Raw genomic sequence first — 15,982 nt, forward strand, 5'->3', positions numbered from 1 at the left:
GTAAGAAATGAGCACAGAATAGTGAACGTACATATGACAGTGGTAAAAAGTCAAGTATAACTTAAAGAAAAAATCTATCTATATATAATACATATATAATATGTGTGTGTGTATGTATATATATATATATATATATATATATATATATATATATATATATATATATATATATATATTTATTTATTTATAGGTGAAAGCCCTCACTGACTGACTCGCCACTAATTCTGTAACTTCTGTTGTACAAACATGAAATTTGAGATGATCATTCTTTAGGTCCTAAATATGAAAAGTAAAGTGATCACAAATCGACTATTCACTGCCAAGTGCAAAAGTATTGGCACCCCTGTGTAGTGTATTTAATCTCATTCTCTAACTTCCCAGTGTCGAACAAACATGAAATTTGGCACAACGATTCTTTAGGTCCTAAATAGGAAAAGTAAAGGGGTCACAACTTGATTATTCAATGCTAAGTGCAAAAGTATTGGCACCCCTATGTAATGTAACTTCCCGGTCTTGTACAAGCGTGAAATTTGGCATGAGCATTCATTAGGTCCTAAATAAGAAAAGTAAAGGGGGGGGGGGGGGGGGTCACAACTCGATTACTCACTGCTAATTGCAAAAGTAAGTGCACCCCTATGTAATGTAACTTCCCGATGTCGTACAAGCGTGAAATTTGGCGCAAGCATTTTGTACGTCCTAAGTGAAGAGAGTGGGAGGGGTGGCACATTCTGCAGAGGGACATCGGTACATGCAGCTTGAAGAGAATCTAATGCTCCTCTATGTGTATACATATTTTATTCCTCGGTTCCTCCAAATAACCTTGACTTCATAAAATTTTCCATGTGAACAACACGTAAACACTGTATCAAATTAACTCGGGCGAAGCTGGGTATATCAGCTAGTACTGTATATTATTACTCATACTGGTGACGCAATCCTCTGGCATCCTGCTCTTTAGAAAGAATTCCATGTTTCCAAGATATACTGTAATAGAATCTAAACAAGTTCTTCGGATGAGGAATTTCCAGCCTGGATAAATGGGAAACTCCCAGTCACTAGAAAGTTTCATTTTCTGTTTGAATAGTGTTCTTGATCTGTGATTGTGTTTGACATCAGCAGTTAAATATTTAAAGTGACGGCTGGCTTTACACGTGTCAGAAAACCTTGCAAGATTTGTGCGTTGCAGGATGCACAGATATGAACCCCATACTTTTGACACATGAACGATGTTTTCCCACATCGCACCACGATGTGATGCGAGAAACAAATCGTGGCACGTCCTATCTTTCGGCGTACTTTAGCATTGCATCTCCCATTGATTCCAATGGGGTCTGCGGCAGCATGGCACCACGTGCTAGTTGCACATGGTATGGTGCAATACAAGGTTTCCCCATTGAAAACAATGGGAGGAACAATGCAATTAGCCGCGTCAGAGGATCACTACTTCCCTGAAGTGATGCAAGGTGGTTGTGTTCCAAAATCGCCTCACATCCATTATATCTTGGCAAGCGTGAAATCGGGCCGTGATACACTGCCCGATATCGCACTTGCCCGTGTGAAATTAGCCTTACTGCGCTTTCTAGAAGCTTTTGACACATCGCAGGGACAAGTCAAAAATTTTGATAGCTGGTGGTCTGGCAACTGTGATACCCCCTGCCGATTGCTAGAATGAGCCAGCTGGAGCACTCATCCACCCGCTGTCTTTACTGATAGCTGAAAACAGGTACATAGGCTGTTTATTGAGCTTGTCTTCAGCTAACTAATAGTGACAGAACTCCAATGAATGCTTTAGCTGGCTTGTTCTAGCAATCAGTGGGGGTTTTAGCAGCTGGACCCCCAGTGATCAAAACTTTTGACTTTCCCCTATGACACATATATATTTAACTACAGTATAAATGGCACAGTCCTTACATTGTGTGTTCAGTCAGTATTGAATATTGTGCAGGAAAAAATACGCCTATGTGAGTGAACCCATTGAAATCAATAGGTTCTATTCCCTGGGTATTGCACATGCAAATTCTGCATGTGCAAAAACACGCATATATACACCCGTTTGAATGGGGCCTTATGGCTTATTCACATGGACGCACATCGGCCAGGTTTTCATGCCCGGCCGATATACGCTGCCCCTCTCTGTGAGGGGAGGAGGCGGGATGGGGCAAGAGATAGTGTGCTGAGCTCTCGCCGTCTCTCCACCCCTCACTGCTGTTTGCAATGGGAGGGGTGGGATGGGTGAAGCCTGGCTCCGCCCCTGTCCAGCACCCTCCAATTGCAAACAGTGGCAGGGGGCGGGAGCTCAGCACACTAGCTCCCGCCCCGTCCCGCCTCCTCCCCTTGCAGAGAGGGGCAGCCTATATTGGCCGGGCATGAAAACCCAGCCAATATACATCCATGTGAAAAAACCCTTAGACTGACATTAGTAATAGAAATCACAGTGGTATTCCAAATCTATATGGTCATAGAAACGCCCTTCACAGATATAGATTAAAATTAAAATTAATAACTTTTATTCACAACTGATTAAAATTAGGGCCACATAAATCATATAACAAACAAACGTGGACTGACAACATGGATCGTACTCCGTAACTCAGTGACCGGATGAAATGAGGGTCTGAATTCCCCTCGAGTAACCAGTCGGGTTAACCCCTATTGACAAAATTAGGGGACTGGGTCACTGGTTTATAGCGGTACGTCACAATGAGAAGAATGGTCGGAAGGTATCAGGTTTCCAGTCTAGGATAATGGTTCATGGCTGGAGACCCACTGACCATTTCTGTCGCCGCTTTCAATACACCTTTATACAGTAAGGATCATATAGTTAATCAGAGGTATGTGTTACACCATATTAGGTAAGTAATCACTCAGGGTTTGTGTATTTCAACGTTGACAATAAAGGAATTGTTTCACACGGTGAGTAATCACTCAGATATTAGTGTAGTATTTCAACGTTAATGACCGAGTAGTCACTCAGTAATCGCTCAGACGTTCTTAAGTCTTTTAATGTTTAGGAGTGAGATAATTACTCCAAAGGTAGGCGATTACTCAAGTGTCTTTCTATATTTCAACTCTTTTGGGAAATAGGGTATTGGTTGACAATAAAGGAGTTGTTTCACACAGTGAGTAATCTCTCAGGTATTGGTGTACGTATTTCGAATAGTCACTCAGTAATCGCTCAGACGTTCTAAAGTCTTTTAATGTTTAGGAGTGAGATAATTACTCCAAAGGTAGGCGATTACTCGAGTGTCTTTTCATATTTCAATTCTTTTAGGAATAGGGTATTGGCTCGACGCGTTTCTCCATCCCTGTCTGGGGCGGTTCCTCAGGAGCAGGGCCGAGGATCGCCCTAAAAATTACGTGATTATCCCTATTAGTCCTATTGTGGTGAATGAGACCCTTGTTGGTAGTCCTTATTTTTATTAAAAGGGAATAAGACTATATCAATGATTCAAGCAGAGTTCTCCTCCTATTACTTCCCTCGTCTCGGCTACGAGACTTGGTATAGGGGGTCACTTTGCTAGAGGGATTAGCAAAGGGACCAATGGTAGCCTATAAGTATTTATCTGAGATCTTTTCTAGTTGCAGCGAGACCAGTTAGCATATATGAGTCTCAAAGCAAGTAGGTGGGAGTTGAATGTCCCAGCTCCCTATCCCCAGAAGGAATCTCGGAAGACAATCCCTTCTATGGCGCAATATGAATCGTGCCCAGAGGTGAAGGGCTAGTCAGATAGACCCGTTGGTCAAAGTCCATAAATTGCTGGACCAATGTGTCACCATTACATACTAAATGGGAAATCACTGGCAAACACTGACATGGAAAAGGACTTGGGGATTTTAGTTAACTGTAAACCTTCGTACGATCCATGTTGTCAGTCCACGTTTGTTTTTGTTTGTTATATGATTTATGTGGCCCTAATTTTAATCAATTGTGAATAAAAGTTATTAATTTTAATTGTAATCTATATCTGTGAATGACATTAGTAATAGGTATTACTAGGCTCAGTACGATTGATAGATACTACTAGGGCTAGTTCTTTCGGTTGAGCACTACAGTGCTATGGCTATTAGTGTCCAGCATTATGTGTGATACAATTAAATTGGTTGTACAGAGTTAGTAAAACATGCTCGCTTTTCTCCAAAAAGAGCACTACACCCATTCTCAAACTGTGATGTACTGCAGTTCAGTTCCATTAATTTCAATGGAGATGAGCTGCAATACCAGACTAAGAACGTGTAGAGAGGTGTGGCAAGGTTTTTGAAAAAGGGCCCCAATTTTCTAATCCTATATAAAACTTTTGATGACCTCTCCAATATCCTTATGTTAAGATATCAAGGCTGAAAGATATTGGAAGGATTTCTCAAAATTCATGCTAAGGAAAAGTGAAGCCGTTTATAGTAGCAACCAGAGTAATTGGAGATCCTTTTGGAAAAGGAAAAGTATAGTAATTTGATTGGTTGTTATAGGCTCTGTCGTAACTTTAAAAGAACTCTGTCATTCTCTATGAGCTAAACTTATGGGTCCAGAGGAGATGACATGCTGTTTGTGAAGGTGGGTCTTATGCTTTCCTTCTCCACCATTCTCCATCAAAGCCATGGCTGCATTGCATCCCACAGACTACATGGCATGTGCATAGAATGCGAGAACTAGTCCTCTCATTGAATGCACGTCAGGTAGTCCGTGGGAGCATTCAGTGGTGACTGACAGAGAACAGCAGAGGAACCATGGGGAAGGGAAATATAACACTCACCTCTTCTGACTCAGCCCTTAGATTTAGCTTATGGGGCTCATAGGAGCTGACACAGTCCATTTAAATCTCCTCCACTTTATTAAGGGAATGATATGGTGGTTTTTAAAGTTCCCAAGGGGTTTGGAAAATTGCCACTACTTTTAAAGGCATTGTAATGTATGCAGTAGTACAGATACAGAAGGACCATTTGGCGTGTCATGAAAGTCTGATTCTCTGGGTCCTACTGAGACCTCCACCAATGGGGCTGTAGTTCCCCAAGAACAATGGGGTTGTAGTTCCTTTTACCAGCAGAGAGGAGACTATGTGACCACTTGCCACTGAAATAAATAGTTCTGATCTTCATCAATAACACATATATCATGTTTAATTAACATAGAAGTGTTTAGATGGAAAGCCCCTATAAAGTGGCATTTCATAATAATTAAAGCAATCCCCCGCCTTTGGGACAAAATCCTGACTTGGAACCAGAGGGTAAGGAGAGTATATTACCCGCAGTTGTTCTTTGCGGTCCTACCAATCTGCTAGCTCCAGGTGCCATTTTCTGCTGTCCAATATGATTACTGAAATTTCTAACTACTCACACTACTAATGCACTATAGGGATTAGATAGTTTGAAGATTGTGTTGGCCATCTTGGACAGCTGAAAACGGGACCCAGAACTGGTGGGCTGGAGGGCAGGCAGAGAAGAACATCTGCAGATAAGATACTCGCTTCCCTCTCTGTTCTGGGACAGACTTTTGTCCTAGAACTGGAAGGTCGCCTAAACATATAGGCATTGCCATAATATACTGCACCTTCTATGTTCCTTATGGGCCCATTTAAACAGCAGCACATGATCTTCAAATTTCATCTTCTTATCGGCCAAAAACAACTTGAGTTGATTAAGCAATGCAACATGGAGGCACTTCAGGTAGGCAGCAGTCAGCACCTCTGGAAATTGCTGCATTCTTGTTATAATCTCTGAGCTGTTCTTCTCAAGTCCGAGCAGATAGTGGTTTAGGCCTTTTTTAAGTTCAAATTGTGGATTGTACTTTTTAATATCATTTTCAAAAAGAGTCTCCAGCACATTTGCCCATTCTTGTGGGCCCCAGTCAGGACCCTTGTTGCATTTTTGCTGCTTTGCCCACTGTATACATTCAGAGATGGACTGAAGACTCACAGCCTGATTGTGATCACCATCAAGTGCCAGGGTCAAGGATACCCACATCTCTTGGGCTACAACCTCATACAATGCGTTGACATCCACTTTTCCATTTTGCTCTACATCATGGATAAATAAACAAGCATTGTAGTATTCCTTTTTGCCCATCAAACTTTTGAACTGTTCTTCTGAAAAATATAACCGACATAAAAACTAATTAAAAGCAAAGGCATACTGCTAGAATATTCAACTACTTTTAGACCACTTAAATACAGAGTTACTAAAATTGTGCGGTTTCTACACAAAAAAGAAGCGACCATGATTAGGTCACAGATTGCATTTAAACAGGGTGTTCACCATTTAAAGTGTATTTTGGCTTTGCAATATATACATCAATGTAACTAAAGACTGCATTGGTGTAAAGTGCGGCAATTTTAATAAAAGCCTCTCAGGGGCTCTGTCACATCGCCGTAGGCATTTTTATGTGCGTCCACAGGCGCTGTTTGAACAGATGCACAAATCTAACATTTGTGTGACCCATTTAAACAGCATGGGCCCTGGCGCATACACGCCGAGGCCGCAATAACGTTGGGCCTCCCCCTCGCTGGCTCACCTCTTCTCTCCTCCTGTCCGGCTGTTTACAATGGAAGGGGGTGGGATGGGGGCAGAACTAAGCTCCTCCCCCCACCCCTTGTCCCCAGCCAGCAATGAAAGGGGTTGGGATGGGGTGGAGCTTAACTCCACCCCATTCCCTCCCATTGCAAGCAGCTGAAGGGGAGGAGGAGAGAAGAGGGAGTGAGTTTAGCCGTCACACTGCTAAACTCCCTCCCACCTTCCTTCTCCGGCCGCTGTCATTGGTTCCCATAGAAGCCCATGCCCCGGCCAACATATTCCGGCCCGAAAGATAGTTCCAGGACTATCTTTGCGGGCCGGCATGAAAGCACTTGGCGCTATATTGACCTGTACGGATCCTTTCACGCCACGGGAATATGGCCATGTGATCTGATGCGTTGGAATCCAATGCATCCGATCGTAGTGTATATCAGCCGGCCGTGAAAACGGCGGCCAATATACGCTCGTGTGGAAGAGACCTAATATATCAGTTGCAACTTCGGGCAGTCCATGTGCCACAATTTAAAATCTACGTTAGCTACCAGTTGACATCTATTAGCATCCATATACAAAACAACAAATAAATGAAGTGTGAAGGTGCACAATTAGCAATGGCTGCAAGAAATACAGTAACAAACATGTGCTTCAGCACTCATACACACTTAATATTTGAAAAATAAATGCATAATGTTTTTTTTACTAACCACATAAAATGCAATGTTCTTGATGCACGATTTGATCTAATCCATGTATGCCCATCCGCCACATCAAGGCCAACCTTAATGATGGGTAACTAGCTTTATAAGCACCTCTCTTTAGGCTAAAAAAGCCTTAACATGATAGGAAAGGACTTGTTCATATCTCTGTCAAAGCCTCTGTTCATAGCATCAGGCGCAGATCTAGCATCATACTGCATTACTTTGTCGGGAAAAATTCTGCATAGCATGATGGAAACCCAATGGATACCATTCCGGTCAATAAGATATGTTGGCACTCTTTGTACTCATCATGAAACAGATGCGTTCCTCACTGGCATTCTGGTTTCTTGTACTTATGACGAACAGGAAAACCTAATGCCCAAACTCAGATGTGAATGAAATCTTATGGCTGATTTAGACACAACGATTTTCGCTCAAAAATCGCTCAGAGCCGTCCTTTGAGTGATAATCGTTGTGTGTAACTGCACTGACATCGTGTAGTTTTTGTTAAGGAATCGCTGATCGTTGTCTTTCAGTGTGCTGAAAGACAACGAAGAGACTTATCAGGAGTTCCCAGAGGGATACAGCTGATATTATTGTTTCAGCTGTATTCCGCTCCCCGAACACAGGCGGGCTATGAAGAATACAGCTGTCCAGCTGTGTTCTGCATACCCTGCTCGGAGTGCTCAGCTGTATAACACCCGGGCGCTCCAAGCAGAGATCAGCTGGATACAGAAGACAAGCGGCCCCGCTTGTCTTCTGTATCCCCCGCTCGGAGTACAAAGTGATCACTCAACGTTTGAGCGACCACCTTGCGCTAAAAGGCACACAAGGATTATCACTCAAAAGTCGCTCAGTTGAGCGATAATCGTTGTGTCTAAACCCAGCTTTAGGCTCCATTTACATGGAACGATAAATTGTTTGCACAATGACAGAGTTTGCTTATTCGCTTGTACAGCCTGTTTATACAGGCTGATAAATTAGTTGTGAAATCATTTGCATATCATTCTGCCATTTATATTCACTGTAGCACTGAAAGAACAGAAGATGCCCGATGGTTGTCAGGCGCTTATGGGCCCACTAGTTGTCCCGTGTAAAGCCACCCCAAGGGCCCTGTACACTGAACGATTAACATTCAGATTTTTGTGCAATGTGATGTGTACAAAACTCGCACAAATATTAAATCTATTGTTTTGAATGGATTCATTCACATGAGCAAAATTTTCTTTTTTTTTCTTACAGAATGTTCTATCAGTGGACATTCCCCAGGAACGCCCCGCCATTGTTTTGAATGAGACCTTAAAAGACATCGCATGACACTTGCATGCCATGAGATGTGCATGTGAGTGCGATGGACTGCTTCCAATTGAGGTGGATGGGAAACACTTGCGATCGTAGCATGCACGTCAATATTGTAATTTCACAAAAGTGACGTGATGCGATTTTTAATCAAAAACGCTTTGCATCGTACATTGGCAAGCGTAATATCAGGCTGAGAAACAGATATCACGCTCGCCCGTGTGAATGTAGTATGAGATGTAATAAATTTTGTGCCACTTGTAATTAATTTTAAAGGGATTTTACTCTTTTTAATGCATCATATTAAAGAAAAGTTTTACAACTTTGTATATATTTTATGTTTCAAAACCTCTGCTTGCTCTCAATCACAGCCGGTAAACCCAGCCTCATTCACAGAGCTGATACATGGACAGTAGCTGCAGAAATCTCTCTAGTAGTTTGCTACAATGTATCTGTCTGTCCTCCAGATTATTTAGCGAACATAACATTATTTACAATGGATAAAATTGTAACAAACCCTCAGTTGCATGAATAGAATTACATCTATACGGGCTTGCAGCCTCTTAACATAAACAGGAGTGTTCTCATTCACTGACTGCAAGCGGAGACCTTGAAAATAATAAGGAATTGAAGCACAAAATCGAGTAGACATTTCTATCACTTCTCAGTCATACAGTGATTACATTTAATGTGCATAATATAGGAAACCCCCTTTGAGGACACAATGGTCAACAGAATTCTATTTTACTAGTAAATCTTCCCCAATATTCTATAAACACAGACTTACCTTTAGATTTACAATGCTCCTGAGGTTCACAAAGATTCACTTTGTTTTTCAGTTTTACATAATTTGTTATTTGGACCTCAAATTTTAGACTTTTCTTGAGTTTTTTCAGGCTTGGATTTTCTTTGGGCTGGCCTTTATGAGGCAGGAGGGGGCCAGCTTCAGGGTGAGACATGTGGATGTTCTTGAGTTTATCCAGTACTTTTTTGATTGGGTTTTTCTTCTTGCCCATCTGCACAGCTGGATGTGGCATTACTGTTGTCCCATGGATACAGAAGCTGTGTCTGCTCATTTCCCTCTTGCTACAGCAGCAGTCTAATCACTGGCAGCATCTGCTCCACCTCCATCTGCTTCAGTCACCTTCTGGGTAATCCCAATAATAAAGCCACGCCTAGGAAATTTATAGTCCGTGACAATGACTTTCACTTCAAAAAAGAAAGCCTAAAGACTTAATAGAGTGTAGATAAACTTCCCACCTCGGTCTTAATTCTTCTTTTAGAGATACAATATAACAATATTATATCATTATATCGTATTTTTATAAATCCAACCAGATATGTAGTGTTTCGTAGACTTATTGAGGTACCAGAAATTTTTGTCATTAGTTTTAACTATATATTACCATTTCTCGTATCTATCTAATCTATTCTATTTATCTATCTATCTCTGGATTTACACAGGCAGGAAATTCAGTATGAGGGCTCCGTTACACGAGCGTATGCTTTTTACATTTGCACAACCGCGTCATAAATTCTCATGAATGGATGATTTTCCGTGATCAAAAAATCGGAAAACCCTTGCGCAGCAAAAATCCTTGGAATGACTTCAAATGCCTAAATAGAGGCACCCGTAAGCTTTTTGCAGCGTTGGACGCTGCTAAACTGCTTCCCCCTCCTTTTTTTCCCCAGCTCCCATAGGAGTCTATGGGACTCGCCGCCGTATACTGGTCAAAAAGTAGAACCAGAACTATCTTTTTACCCAGCGTATAATCGCCAGTGAGCATTTCAGTTGCGTATGTTCCATTTTCTATGGTGCGACATTTTTACACAACGTAAATTTGCCAATGTGAAGGAATGCATTGGAAACCAGTGTAATATGTCTCCACCAGAAGTGTGAGCATGACCGGGCTGAGCTAGAGGGAGAGCCCAGGTAACGTTCACAGCTCCAGATTGGCTGCGGGACGCATACATCTTCACCAAGCTGGCGAGAAAGAGAGATGGCTCAGTGAAGGTGATAGCAAAGCAGGATGCCTGTATCTGGTGTTCTGTTGCCACAGTGACCCGTTGACGCTTCGCGATTTTTCTTGTGGGGGTCCGATGACCTCACGGAGAGAGCACGCGCTCCCTCTCTGAAACCCTTTACAAGCCGCAATCTACATAGATCGTGGCATGTAAGGGGTTAACAGCAGGGGTCACTGCTACGAAGCACCCCCAAGCTGATGCAGCAGGAGGTCGGCTATCGCTGACAGCCAGATCTCCAGCTGCTGGAGCTTGTTAATGTCGGGGGTGATGGCAAAGCAGGATGCCTGTATCTGGCATCCCGTTGCTATGACAACCCGTCAGGCATCCATGATTTTTTTTATCACGGGGGAACGATGACGAAAAATAGTGAAAACCTCTGTGAAAACCCTTTACACACCGCGGTCAACATAGATCGCGGCATGTAAGTGGTTACTGGTGTCCCTATGATGCACCGAGCTCTTGGCAGCAGCTCGGTCAAGCTGGGTACGCCGCTGGGGCTGTGGGCGTGACCTGGGCATTACCTCTAGCTCATCCCGGGCATGTCCAGTCTTCTGATGTCGACATATTACACTAATACCCATTAGTGTGAAAATCTGTGCTTGTTACTGCTGTTCACATATGGCAGAAGATTGCCAGTATGGGAACGAACAAATGTTAAAAAGGTCATTAGTCCCCATACAGATAGCATTCGTAGGCAGCACATCCCCCTGATTGTACATGAGGTTGTGCTGCTGATGTGTGAACATTTTGATACCTGTATGAAAGATCTAATCAGCTAACTAATAAGACCGGCGGCACATGACTGGGTCGGATTCCGCATCTGGGAGAGCACAGCGGAATGTGGCTCGCCAACGGTCATGGGCAGTGCAGATTTTTTCAGAAGCGCCTTAAAAATGCACCTCTTCAGGGAGCCATACCAAATCTCTTGATCTAATCCCCCACCCCGACAACTTGCCCCTGCCCCTCCATTTGGCCTCCCACACCTTCCACTTTGCTAATCGTATACATCTTCTGCCCCTGTACCTCCTCAGCACCCCCCCTATTCTGTTTCCTAGTAATTAAATACTGTATTTAATCTTCATACTGTTTTGTGCTCCCCCATGCCTTCTCTCCTGCCCCTGTACCTTCTGAACCACCCCCCACCCCGTCTCTCTCCAAATATATGTATACCACATGTAATTGTGTTCCCCCATGGTTTGAAAGTGTTGCAGAATAAGCTAGCGCTATACAAATAAAGGTTTGTTTTATTCTTCTTACGCTGTCGCTAGGCAATGATGCGGGTACCCACGGCCTATCCGCAATGTCAATTGCGGATGAGTCACTGGTTGGATGGCTTCCAGTGACTTCAATGGAAGCCGTCCGCAGCAAAGTAGAACATCGTGGAAAACTCGACTCATTTCCGCAAACTGTGCAGGAAAAAGCTTTTTTTTTTTTGGTTTGTTTTTTTAAATACGGTCGTTGAAAGAAGCCCTTTAAATTCAAGTTGAGGGGAGGGAAGAAGCAACAGGTGGGAGAAATCGTATTGTCGGTGTACGGGTGCCGATGCGCCCGTGTGACTGATCCCTCATGCCCATGGACGGAGCAAGATATGCCCGCGGATTTCCGCCGCAGGAGTGCTGCATTTAAAAACGTGAGTGCCCGCGAGCAATTGCATAATTCTGCCGTGGAAATCCCGAGGTCTCCATTAATACTATATTAAAACGCGATGAATTAGGACACGCCGCAATTTTTTTTTCCACAACGGAAGTCCACAGCAGAATCACACGTGTGTATTCAATAGAACCTAATAGCAGCAGATTTACGCCGCGGGAACCGCAATGATAATCCGTTTGTGGGCATTAGCCCTTACAGAAATTATGCACGGTGGTGAGAAAAAGACCCAAGATATCCAGGTTAGATATTTCTGGAGCACTGTGTTTCATATATATCAACAGCTGGATGAAGAGGGATTGTCTTTTTGTACCCTATTAAGTCGCCCGTGTATTCCCCATCCCACTTTGTCCCACCAAAACCCCTTCTTACTATTTATCTATCTGTTCCTGTTCATCTTATATTATAAAATATTCCACTTTTTATTATTTCAACTATAAAGACCAGCAGACAAGCCCACTCTGCATTTTGGAGAAGTTTAGAGAGAAGTGTTCTCTCTGAAGATTCACACAATTTTGCAACTTCACTTTCAACAACTTGAAAACCCCACCCCTAAAACCGCACGGGTTAACATTCAAGTCACAGTCTGTCACACGCAGAAATTAGGAAACTAAAATTAAAACCAAATTTAGATATTGCTATTATAATAGAATGATATTGCTTGCCATGGGCAAAACCACACTTCTATAAAAAAAAAACCTTTTTTGCAGAAGTCACCAGAAATGTATTAGTATTCAAAAATTGGAGCACACATCAATATAAAAAGATGTTTTTAAGTGTCAGCAAAGGAAAATAAAATTAATGAAGAAAGAAAATTATGTGAAAAATCTTAAGGGACTTTTCACACAGGACTAAATATTCTGCAACAGCGTTGAGGAATATCTCCTCCTGTGGAATATTTAGCCCCAAAATCTGCACTGCTAACTTGTTGATTTTGATGCAGAATTGAAAATAGCAGAATCCTGACAGAAAATTGAGCGATTTTCACCTGATGCGATAGTCAGTAAAAAAGTAGATTAGGAAACCAATGATATCCAATGGTTTTATTCTTATTAGTGATGTTTTCACTGATGTGATGTTGAGAAAACAAAAAATAGCGGCATACTCTATCTTTCTGCGATGTACATTTTTGTTTTGTTTTTTATCTCCCATGTTTCCCTATGGAGGCTTCTATTTATCACAGCGCAACGCAACAAACACGCTTTTCGATGAGATTTTAACATTAGAAAGTCCGATTGACTTTTGAGATAGAAAATCGTGCAATTTTTATCATGGGTGGTAGCGATGTGATGCGAGATTATTCTCCAAAAAAAGGATTGCTGACGCTCAAAAATCATGAGAACAAAGATGCGATTTTGCCATGATTTTCTCGCGGCAAAATCGTGATCGCCCGTGTGAAACTAGCATAAGTGTTGTGCCCACCATTGCAAGTCAGCCCCTTTGAAGTAAATGCTGTGCTACAGTACCACACACAACCTGTAGACAGGTGTGGTTCTACTTTTGGAAGACAGCAGGCATGTTTTCCTAAACCTGGACAACACCTAAAGTATATTTCCACTCTTGATCACATTTTTTTAAATCCAAATGGCTTCAAAATATTGTGCTGATTAATATCCTAACCTGTTGATAGCAATCGGAACTATTGAATCTGATACAGAGCTCCAGATCCACTGTATAGAAATAATTTTAAAATGTTACTGCCCGTAGTCACCACTAGAGGGAGCTTTGGAGGTTACTGCTTATACAGTATACCGTCTGTAGTCAAAAACACTGATCCAGCGCTATGTCTCAATACTGTCCTGTATTGAAATAACAATAACATGTTTGAATAGGAAGGCATGGATGCACTACATTATGGTAAGGTGCTTGGGACCCTGGGGGCCCCAGAACATGGATTTCCGTTTTGTGTTGTGGCCTCTGTAAGAGATAGAGTAAAACCTAACTGAAAAGTTGAAGAGTAACATGTGAGAAGTAGAAAGCCATGTTTTTCTAAGTGTTGCGTCCTCCTTCTGCTATAATACATGCGTGGAGCCATTGTTGGGCCTGTGTTCATTCTAAGGACTTTTCACGTGGATCAGTACCTGATCTCCTGCAGACGACAGTGGATGACTTTCTGGATGATCTGCCTCTATCATCGCAGAAGGAGGCCACTCTGAGTACGCTTTCCTTACTTCAGTCATAGCAGACATCCCACAAGACTTAGAGAGATTCGGAAAGCAGATATCTGCTTCTCACATGCTACTCTTCAACTCTGCAATTGGGTTTTACTTTCTCTTTTACAGAGGCCACAGCACAAAATTAAAATCCATATTCTGGGGCCCCAAGGGCCCCATGCAACCATACCATCGTGTGGCGCAGCCATGCCTTTCTAGTCACATAAGCTATTGTTATTTTAATATAGGACACCAGTATTGAGAGAGAGCTCTGGGTCAGTATTTTTAACTACACTCTGTATTGTTTATACATTGAACTAAATAATAACTCAATAATAAAACCTTTTGCAGTTGGCTCTTTATCTCCCTCTAGTGTTGACCAAAAGCAGAAAGAATGTTGTTTTTAAACCCTTGTGTGCCGATTGAGTGTCATTGTACAGAGCAGGCTTGGGAGCTAAGCCATTTTTATATGCAGTGGGTGTTGGTGGCTTTTAAAAGCAGACACCCAGCCTCAACAGCTGGGGTCGGAGTTTATTCCGTTCCTGGCCAATAACCCTTTAAGTACCTTTGTCAGTACCGATAGCAGCATTTAAATAGCCTGATAGAGGAAGGGTGCTCCCTCTGTCAACAAACGGTCCACTGACTAGATAGAAGATTGTGATGGCACCTAGGCCTGCCAATGGATGTCTTGCTATTAGGCTCTGCATGGGGACTAAATAAAGTAAAAAAAAGTTTAATAAAGCTTGTTTTAATTATCAGCAAATTTAAACAATATTAATAGTTAAAAAAAACAACTATATTTCAAGTTGTTGCATCAAGAAAAAAATCTGAAAATGTTACGTACCCTGAAATGGGATCAATAGAAAAAATAAGCCATTACACCGGCCCATTGATGGGGGTCAAAAGGTGGGGACGGAAAGCAATTTCCTTCTTTTTTTAAGTAGTAGTACATTTAAAACCAAAACTTTATAGATTTGGTACTGTTGGGCATCCACGTTGTAAATAACATCACACGTATGTGCATCCTCTTTCCAGCACCCACGGCTGTCAGGCTAAGTGAAGAAAGCTTCATTCCAAAGAGAACGGTATACGCCCGTGATGTCATTTGTGATGTGAACGGCTACCAATGAGTCACTGAGCTTGCGCCAGACCCGCTAGTGTGGTGCAGGCACAGACTGTTTGAAATGCTCGGTCAAACCTGGAGATGTTAATCAAAACTTGGAGGGGCATGTTTAGAGTAAAGGGGGAATCAGTCCAGACTAGTGCAAGAAGTGATCCGCCCATCGGACAATTTAGCTTTCATTTGCACACCACACAGGAAACATGGCAAGCAGTATATTTTGCCATTGGAGCATTTGATGAAAAAATTATAGGTAGACTTATTTTCATCTACCTGACGAACCTTAAAATACAATCAGCTTACACTGCTATAATCAAGTGACAGACTTCCTTTAACCCTTTAAGCACACTGCCTATTTTGCCATAAGGACACGGTGATGCTTTGGGGATTTTCATCTCCACTTTTCAAAAGCCATAACTTTTTTTTATTTTTCCGTCAGCACGGCCGTATGAGGGCTTGTTTTTTGCGTGGCAAACTGTAGTTTTTATTGATATAATTTTTTGGTAAATATAATGTATTATAAAACTTTAAGAATA

The 15,982-nt window shown here is 42.1% G+C and overlaps 1 protein-coding gene across 1 annotated transcript in view; it reads right to left on the bottom strand.

The window, feature by feature from the left end:
- LOC136631532 (uncharacterized) overlaps positions 1–9,610 on the bottom strand; it is a 43,537-nt gene extending 33,927 nt beyond the window's left edge. Inside the window, exons 1-2 of the mRNA XM_066605814.1 lie at positions 9,286–9,610; positions 5,543–6,077 (exon numbers count right to left, since the gene is read on the bottom strand). Coding sequence (XP_066461911.1) covers positions 5,543–6,077; positions 9,286–9,574 — 824 coding nt within the window. The 5' untranslated portion in view covers positions 9,575–9,610. The remainder of the gene's footprint in view (positions 1–5,542; positions 6,078–9,285) is intronic.
- Between the last annotated feature and the right edge of the window lie 6,372 nt (positions 9,611–15,982).

Source organism: Eleutherodactylus coqui, chromosome 6, assembly GCF_035609145.1.
Source record: "Eleutherodactylus coqui strain aEleCoq1 chromosome 6, aEleCoq1.hap1, whole genome shotgun sequence".
NCBI lineage: Eukaryota > Metazoa > Chordata > Amphibia > Anura > Eleutherodactylidae > Eleutherodactylus > Eleutherodactylus coqui.